The 9546-nt window shown below is 41.3% G+C and overlaps 1 protein-coding gene across 4 annotated transcripts; it reads right to left on the reverse strand.

Moving 5' to 3' along the window:
- Nucleotides 1–1041: 1041 nt before the first annotated feature.
- Nucleotides 1042–9509, reverse strand: XAF1 (XIAP associated factor 1). 4 transcript variants are annotated; one of them, XM_031591393.2, is made up of 9 exons: nt 9486–9509; nt 8532–8598; nt 6990–7125; nt 5741–5797; nt 4602–4854; nt 3756–3823; nt 3133–3486; nt 2588–2657; nt 1042–1194 (listed from the first exon to the last, which is right to left on the reverse strand). In XM_031591393.2, exons 2-9 carry the CDS (start codon nt 8561–8563, stop codon nt 1181–1183), a joined length of 984 nt encoding a protein of 327 aa, XP_031447253.2. In that variant the 5' UTR covers nt 8564–8598; nt 9486–9509; the 3' UTR covers nt 1042–1180. The 4 variants fall into 4 exon arrangements, with proteins under 4 accessions (XP_031447253.2, XP_031447255.2, XP_031447254.2 ...); XM_031591395.2 differs by having other exon boundaries at nt 9361–9495; XM_031591394.2 differs by having other exon boundaries at nt 9320–9494.
- Nucleotides 9510–9546: the final 37 nt, after the last annotated feature.

Consider the following 9546-nt stretch of genomic DNA (forward strand, 5'->3'; position numbering starts at 1 on the left):
CGGACTTCACTGTCGTTCAGCAAGGAGCTCATCGGTCCGCTGCTGCCATCTAGCGACCACAGCCATTCCCGCCTCGACACGCTGGATTGCAAATCCGGGGAATTTTGAAACCGAGAGGAAAGGGGAAGCTGCTTCCCATCCTTACCTTTGAGTCACGCTATTCACATCCACAAGAGGTACTTTCACTTGGCTCGTCCGTTCTGGGGGATCACAAGTGGCTCTCTTTTTGCTGAGACAAAGTGCTAGCAGCTGGCACTCAGATTTGCACACAAGGACTTTCTCCCCACAGCACGTCATGGTAAGACTTTGGGCGTGAGTGATAAGAGCACCAAAAGCTACACAGCCTAAGAGTAAACGAGGAAGTGCGGTTTGGGGCTGGGCGCTGCGCGGCGGCTCCTGCCCGCTCCCTCCCCAGGGCCGGCGCCTCCTGCCGCCACGGGGCGGTGGGCGCGCGCCAATACCGGCGCGAGCCGCACGGCGGCACTGCAGCACGCCCTGCTCCCACCTGCTGCTGCTCCTCGGCGGGAGCTGCCGCCTGATGAGCGAACCGGGTTCCCCCACGCCACCCTTCCAAAATAATAGCGGTAACAGTGTTGCTCTAAGGCCAGTTTTACGGCACTTCTGGCTACTGTCTGCACAAGGTGTGACCTTGGCTGCCCTGTGCAGGACAACCCGCAGCGCCGTGCTCTGCAGCGGACTGCTGGTGACACGCGGAGGAGTGAGCAGCTTGCTCTGTCTGCTTGCTGCCCCCTCAGGTTGTTGGGTTTTGTTCTTCCTTTCTTTTCTTTCCTTTGCTTTCTCTTCTTTCCTTTTCTTTCTTTCCTTTTATTTCTTAATTCCTTGTTTCCTCCCCTCCCCCAGAAGAAACATTTTTAAATAAGCTGCTCTCCCTGCTGATGCAGGGTGGAAAAAGTTCCTAAGGCAAGCTTACTTGGAAATATTTGAAATAACAACAGCCACTGAACCCTCATCACCACTAGAGTTTTTTGGTGAAACCTGTTATAAGCCTCTTTTGATAAGGAATTAAAATCGGAGTCACTCTTTGCTCTTGATCTGTAGTAGCAAGTCACTTTTATTCTTTGTTGATAAAGTTACTGGACCTTGGGTGCCTTTTGCTATAGCTGAGGTGAAGTTTCAGTCTGAAAATGTTTCTGTATTTCCAGATTTAATCATGAGTACTCTAGAAAGAGTCTTCTGTAAAACAAAGCAGAGTTAAAAGGTTTTTTAGAGTTTCAGTTTTATTGCCCTCTTTTCTCTATGTCATTTCTCAGTAGAGCAACATAAAGAGACACAGTGCAAGTCAAATAATCCGTGTAACTATCATGGATTACTTTCAATTCAAGATTTGGGTCCTGTAATTCAAAACCAGACAAACTCACTATTTCTCACTTTGCTACTTTCTTTCATTTAGCAGAAGAGGAAAGTTTTAGACAAAGAAGTAAAACCTCATTTATTGAACCAAGCAGAAAAGAACAGGCTGAGAAAAACTACATTTACTCATTTAATTAATTGGACTGAAAGTAAATGATACTGCTTAGAAACTGAAACACAGACAGGAATGTTAGCAAAGAGAAGTGATATGATTCACACCCTACTTGGGATATAGGGAAGAAAGAGACTCACTACCTATAAATCAGTTCAAGCTCAGCTGGAAGTATTATCCAAGGTAACTATATCAATTCTTTCTATATATCTATGTCAGTATAGTTCTACTGAAGATGCCATTTTTACTGTGGAGAAAAAAATCATTTTTTCTTCCTGTCTTCTGAAACAATTCTCTAAGATTTCACTCAGTATTGGATAGACAGACTGGCCTTGGACAGAACATGCATTCTATGAAATCTTTGTGCTGATCTCTGCTTACAGTAGGGAAGGTACTGCCCTGTTCAGAGTAGCATAATTTGAGAAGCACAACATGTACGTGCAGGTGTGAGGCAAGAGATTGTAAACATGCTGGCTCTGAAGCAATGCTTGCTTAATCTGTTTCCTGAAAAATATAGTATTTGATTAAGTGCAAACAGTCATGGATTTTTTTAGTAGGTTTCTGGAAAGTAGCTCTCACAGAAAGGTAATGGAGTCTCCCCCCTTGTAGATGTTTTTAAGCTGTCTGGACATGGTCCTGAGTAACCTCCTCTAGGTATCCCTACTGAGCAGGAGCCTTGGACCTGATGATCTCTGGAGATCCTTTCCAAACTTAACTCCAAGAATATGTAAAACACTCTTTTTTGCTTTTGAAAAAAAAAAAAAAAGAAAAAGAAAAGAACAGAAAAGAAAAGAAAAAAAAAGAAAAATTGGGGGAGAAACATATCTTTTTTTTTTTTTCTTTCTCTTGACTTGAACTAGGCTTCCTCTTAATACTAAAATGAAAACCTAGCCTTTTTTTATTACATTATTAATAAAACTATCCATTGAATCACTCTAAGAACCTCATGAGAATCCACTATGTGTTGGAATTCAAAGAGCTAAGTGATATTCTGAGTATTAGCTCCTACAGATGCACTTCCTCTGCAAAATTGTACCTATTAGCCCAGTGCAGAATAATTCAGAGTGGTGAATCTTATTCTAGGTTTCTGAAATTCTACAGTACCTTTTTTTCCACTGTGTGTTGTTTGGTTCATCTTAACATTTTTCAAAGATATAAAATGTAGGCATTTGATCTAAAAACAAACAAACAAACAAAACCACAAATGTTAGAGAATTTAACGTTATATTCCACACACAATCATATTTAGTAGTGATGCAATTAGGCCCTTTTGCTAGAATGGTAAATTATCTAGGGCTCGATCTCTGATACGATTGCAGTATTTGTTTAATAGAAACTATATCAGTCTTCAGAAAATAATAACTGTGATGAAGACTTTCCAGGATTTGATCTTAAAATCAACAGCTTGAATCATGGCTAAGCATTTCTTTAACAGTCAGGCAGATTATAGACACCGGATCACCAGATCTCGTCGCATAAATAGCAAATGGAATTTGCAGTTTAAAGAATGGGAGTACCTATGTTCAAGTACCTATGGAATCCCAAATAGGCAATGAGACCCCAGGCAGTCTGGGGATAAGTAGCAACTCTGTGGGTGCAGCTCTTTGTTCAAGCATGTAGTAGGTTGAGTTCAGTGCATCACTTCTCACCTCATGATTCTGAAGGGCTGGAAGTGGCAGAGGAGTGTTGCAGTGGGCACAGGTCACCAGCATGTCACAAGACTGAGTGTCTTTAAGAACTTGAGGTGATGTGGAAGGTTTGCTTTTTGTGGGAGAGTGAATACCAACCATCTTTTTGTTCTTTGGAGGTTTGAGCAAGGTTTTGGAGGTCAATGGACGTTCCCTTTTTTTCCCTTTGGGAGAGATGTCTTTCCGTGCAGTTGCACTCACAGAGCAGGAAAAGGGAGCCAGAGAGGAAGAAGATGGTGGTGAGTCACTGACTGGTTTTGAAGTTGACTGGCCAGCAAGAACTTCAGTCAGATTATGGGTTGCACTGCAATTATTCTGCAGAAAGAAGGCAATACAATGAGGTGAACACTGCCATTACACCCAACTGTGTGGTATGCTGTGGTTTTCAATAGTGGTGAGTCATTGAAAGGGGTAGTGGAGAAAATGTCACAGTGATGCTGCAGCTGAATATGTGGTATCATTAAGTTATAATTTGAAGAGTCGAGATACACTGCATTTTCTTATTTAATACACAGCTTTAAAAGAAATAATCTGACTGAAATTAAGAACAGACCATTATCTTGTTCAGTTACAAATACACTTACCAGATGTTGGGAGTGCTGGTCATCTGGGAATGACTTATTACACCTCAGACAAATATTGTCACTGGCACCTTCAGAATGATAAAAGTGAGAAAAAAAAAAATAAAACATGAATCATCTAGACAGGCTGCTTACATCCACTCATAGTCACTGGTAACAGAGAAACCCATGAAATTAATTCCACTCATCAAGAAGGAATTAGAGTTCTGACTTAATTTTGCTTTTGGCTTTGGTCAAAATCAATCCAACATCCCTTCTCAAAAACATAAGGATATTTGCCTCTCCTGCACCCTGTTTTATGTCTCAGGACGGTTCAATCCTGCTTCAGCTCAGCTGAAGGATTGTATATCCCTGCTAATAGGGATTTTTCTCACAATAGTGTATTTTACCAACCACCAACTGGTTCCCATTCTTTTCTGGACCACTGTCAGGATTCATGAATATTTTGTTTTTACGTATTCTATCCAATAGCTTAGGCCAATAAAGCTGCTCTCAACTTTAAGAAATCAGTGGCTTTGGATATGATGTAAGAGGGAATTCTAAATCAATTTTTCCCTGTGTGACAAGTGGAAAGAGGAAGCTCCACTTATTTTCCAATAGAAGGATTTTCTTTTCCAGATTGTAATGGTTGCACAACAGGAAATACACAATGAGCTAGCAATCAGTAGAATCACTCTGGCTTTACAATAACCAGCATAATAGAAAGAAACACTTAGCCCTTTCACTTTGACTGGTTAAACAACAGAATCCTTCAACCTGCATTACTGAGAACTGTAGAGATGGCAGGAAATTTTTCATTGACATTTAATAGAAATGGATCAGTCCATAACAATGAGAAATTTTACTCACCAGTGGGGTCAATAAATTTTGCATTAGTATATGCTTCCTTGGTTTGAAAGTTCACATCCTTGCAATAGGACAGACCACTGTTCTGACAAGTATCTTTGTGTTTGTTCTGGTCTTTGTACATTACATATTTGTTACACTCCCAACACCGCTCTGTTCTGCTGGCACAGGTGTTCAGGTGTTCCTGCAGCTTGTTGAAGGGCATTTCCAACTCACAGATTTTGCATTTCATTGCTCGTTTGTGACATTCTTTGGTCTGTACATAAATAGAGGAAATTATTCCAAATTTTCTATCACTACCATTGGATGAAAACAATAAATGACTGTTTAAGAATGTCTTCCCTATGGAGTATCTACACAGCCAAAAGAAAGCATATCTGTGTTAAGAGCTCATCTATCTGGGCTACCTTTAATTTAGGAAGGTTTAGGCAATATAAGAAAAGAAAATAGGAATCATGTGCTATGTCATTATAGGCTAGCAACACAGCACAAGTCCACCTTGAAAATTCTAGTATTTCACTTACCACCTCCAGGGCAAAATTACTGTGTCTTTCGTTCCTTGAAATGGTCAGTTTAAAGATAGCATAGACAGGTTATTCAGCTCTTTCACTGGCCTTTCACTTACGTATTACGTTCTTGTGTGAGCAGTGACTCTTGCTTTGTATAACCGACTTTGGAAAAGCAGATGAGTGTGTGAGTAGAGCAGAAAGGCCTTTGAGCAGCTCTCAAAGAACAGCAGCCTGAGGTGCCAAGGATGATCAAGTAATATGTTATCATAGAACCATACAATCCTTAGAGTTGGAAGGGATGTCTGAAGGCCATCTACAATAAATCCCCTGCAACGAACTGGGACATACACAGCTAGATCAGGTTGCCCAGGGCCTTATCCAGCCTTACCTTGAAAATCTCCAGGGATAGACTACCATCATGACTGGATGGACAACCATTATGGGGTATACTTAAATTCAAAGGAAAAAGGTAAGTCAGTGCACTGCCACTATTCAGAAGTTTAAGATTCTTCATGATCCATAACACCAGTCAGGGATTTACATGTTTTTACTGTTGAATCCATCAGTGTGATTCTTGGTGGTTAGTTGAAGGTGTCAGCCTCAAGAGTGACAAGTGCTGCACTCTGTACTTACCTTGTGATGCTCCAGCTGGTATTGCTGAATACTTTGGCAACAAAAATTACATCTGACCTGCAAATGAAATGTACAGAAGATCACTGGGAGCATAAGAGGACAGTTAGTGCTTTCATATGTTGTTAATACAACATATTTAAGCTGCTGATATATCTTTATCTATATATTTATAAATATATTCATATTTATATTCATATATTTATAAATATATAAATAAATTATGTATTTATATATATTATACATTATAATATGTATATATACATATATTTTAAATATATTTAAAATATATTTAAGCTGCTGAAATGATCTCTTTGTCATTTTTATCCCAATCATCAAGAAGCTATTGGTGAATTATTTTTTGATCTTCAAGCCTGAGCTATGTTTATGTGATTCTGAGGAAAACATGTCTTATGATTCTGCAGAAAGTTGTTGTTCTGTGCAAGGACCCAGTTCTGAAAAGCCCCAGGTGAAATGCAAAGTCTGTGTTCGACTTTTTTTACAGAAGCTTAACTTGAAAGTATAGGGCTGATATTCAGTTAGTCTAAAACTTACGAAGCATATTAGTTTTCTAGAGATTTGCCATGAGAGCTACTCATGTAGCTACACAAATAAAATCAGTAGAATTGCTAAAACAATGAAACTAGTGAAATGGAATTAAAAAATCATGCCTGGGTATTCACACTTCAATATTGTACCTCTAGATAGAGGATTCCTAATGTTATATTAAAAATGTTGTGGCCTCAATATACGTAAAGTTGATAAATTCACTCTGCTTGTTCAGTTTTGTTTAAAAAGGAGCACTGATATAATTTTGTACAAGGTTTATATCACATCAGATATTGTCTGTCTTCCTCTGTTCAGATCTTTTAAATTCATGCTACAGCAGGCACTGTTTGGTGTTCTATGGTTGAAATAATGCTAGAGTAATAGCCAACAGAAGGCATCAACTTTGTACTGCATGCTCTGGCTAGTTCACAAGCAACAGGCACATGTGTCCATACCTGATCTGTAATTTGCTTTGCTGGGAGAGCTGGGATACTATTGTGTAAGCTGAATTCTCTTAACATGCCTGCGCAATAGTATCAAAAAATGCTTCAGCTGGGACATGTCAGACCCTTTCAGATTTTCTGCTCAAACAAACAATTGTAGAAGTTCAAATGTAGTTAATAGAGGGCACTGTACCACGACTGTATTTCAAGATTGGCAGAGCTTTATGTTGATTGCAAGAAGAAAATGGAGCATTTCTTACCTGTTTGTGTGCTTCTGTGTGATGGTCTTTCATATTCTTTCTGGCAACTGGTTCATCACATTCTGAACAGAGAGTGAGAAACCGCAAGCAGTGGGCCTCATGGAGGGAGAAATTGGCAGCAGACACATCTCGTTTGCTACCAAGAACAGAATGGGAAAGAGAGAAGAGTAATGAACCAATGTGGTGGGTTGATCCTGGCCAGCAGCCAAGCACCCACATAGCTGCTTGCTCACCTCCCTGTACACACTGCAGTGAACCCTGGACTTTGTGGCAGAATGGCAGGACATACTGGTGCCTGACACATGACAGTCAGTGATGGTCATGGGAATATAGCAGCTAGAGGCAAACCCATACAACCTTCCTGGCCTACAAGATCAGGAAGGTTGCCTGAAAGGACATGCACGCTTCCAGCTCTGCTGTTTAGAGAAGGTATCTGAGGCACAGTAGCTGATGTAATCTGAGTTTTCTGCTTGGGTCCTTGTTCCAAGCTCTGACATCATGTCTGGACACAGTCTAACCAGTACATTTGCTGGTTTCTCATTGCAGATGGAAAGTCCAAGATGAGGCAACATAAATCAGCAACAGCTTTTCCCAAGCCCCAAGACGAAGCATAACAGCATAACAGCCGCCCAGGGCAGCCAAAGCAAAATAAGCCCAAGGAAGAGGAAAAAAAGTAAACTCTTGTAGTTTTCTTAGGGAAGATAAGTTGCCCTAACAAAATCAGCCCTAGACATCAGCAGGAATTTGTCATGGTCAAGATGGATGAACAATTAAATGGATTTGCTATCAGAATGAGTTTTTAAGTAGTTACAAGGACATTTATCAGAAGTTTTAGACAAAGTTTATTCAAAACATCCCCTACAACCTTTTAGTATAAAATGTTTAGGCTCTCTTTGTGAAAGATCGTGCACTGGTTTTCCTTTGTGACCCAATAAAATTGAGGTTATCCTATTCTTCTACCTCACTGAGTTTTAAATCTCTTTAAATCTCTTTTTAAACACAGTGTTTCACAGTCTTCATTCACATAATATGCCCAGTGACCAAGCTACTAGTTGAGACACATCAGTTGATGCTATCTTCATGGCCTCTTCTAGCTTTGTATTTTAACCCCAATAAAGACATCGTTTCACTTAATTACAAATGTAGCAACATAAGGGAGCATCAGTCATGAGGAAAAACTGAGACAACTGCAGTGTTTGACATGGTCTGTGCACTGACTCCCCTATCAGGTGCTGTAAAACTACCCACTATGATATTATGTAAAAAGAGAAATTGGGTCTTCTGTACTGCAGCATAGGAAGGACTACAGTGGAAACCCCTCCACAGGAAAGCAGCAAATAAGCAGGAAATTTGTAATGTGGAAATGCATTAAAAATCCTTCCTGTTTGCGACTTGGTAGCGAGCATACAACCCTCCTGCTCTTTGGCTCTTCCTCTTCTCCCCCCCTCTATTACAGGAGACACAGATAACATAAGGAAAATCCTGGAAGTGTCTGCATACCCCCATGCTTTGGAGGAGTGAAGAGGGAGAAAGATCTCTTACCAATTTTTGCAGAATATTGTCCCTTCAGTCATAATTTTTCTTGTTATTCTGCTGGATATCTTTTCTTCTAAGAGCAGAGGAAAAAAAAAAAAAAAAAGAAACTGAAAGCATCTGTTGCAATAACTCCACTAACTCCAAACTGAACCAAAAAAAAAAAAAAAAAAAAGCTTTAAAGAAGGAACTGCAATAGTGTCATAGTGTCAGACAAGCATGAGTTTTTCACATGAGGTCCACATACAGATTAGTTCAGTGGTACTTTTGAGGGACCTCTTTCCTTCATTTCTGAATACATTTATTTGCAGTATGGGGTATATACAGCAGGCAGGGTCACTGTCTGGAGCTGACTGATGCTTGGGGATGAAGGTGTTCTCCTGCCCTGCTGCAGGGGGTGGGTGACACCAGCTGGCCTCTACCCCACATTGCCCACACTCCTCTGCCCTCTCCTGCCCACTGCAGGTGTCCACCAGGGGCACAGAATTCCCTGAGGAGGAAGGTGGGAAGCTGCCCACCCACCCCTTGTCTCTTGAGGGTCCAAGTGGCAGTGGGATCCTCTCTTCACCAGAGCTTCACAGAGAGGCCTCTGGGTCCAGACGACTTCCATAACTCCTTCCTGCCCAGTGCAAACAGGGCCACAGGGCAGCATCTTCTCTCTGTGCCTGGAGTGGCAATAACCACAGGCAGCTCTGGGACCCATCACCCCATATCACTCTGTAGCTGTGCTGGCAGCAGCACAGGTGTAGCATCAGCACCTGCTTGCAGGGATTGTGGCAGCCCACCTGTGAACTCACCCCAGTAATATTTTGCTGATAACTATGACATCACAGCTTACAAGGTTGTAGTCTGAACGGTTGCCAGCAGAGAGGGATAGGCAGCACTACAATACAAACCCTAGGGCACTGCAGGTAGGGGGCAGCCCCTGGCTGGCAGGGCTGCCCTGAGGGTGGTGGGCTCTACCTGCAGGTGTCCCTGGGTCCCTGGGTTCCATGCGTTGTCACAGTCTGGCTGATGTCACCAT

Source organism: Phasianus colchicus, chromosome 21 (assembly GCF_987193195.1).
Source record: "Phasianus colchicus chromosome 21, bPhaCol1.hap1.1, whole genome shotgun sequence".
NCBI lineage: Eukaryota > Metazoa > Chordata > Aves > Galliformes > Phasianidae > Phasianus > Phasianus colchicus.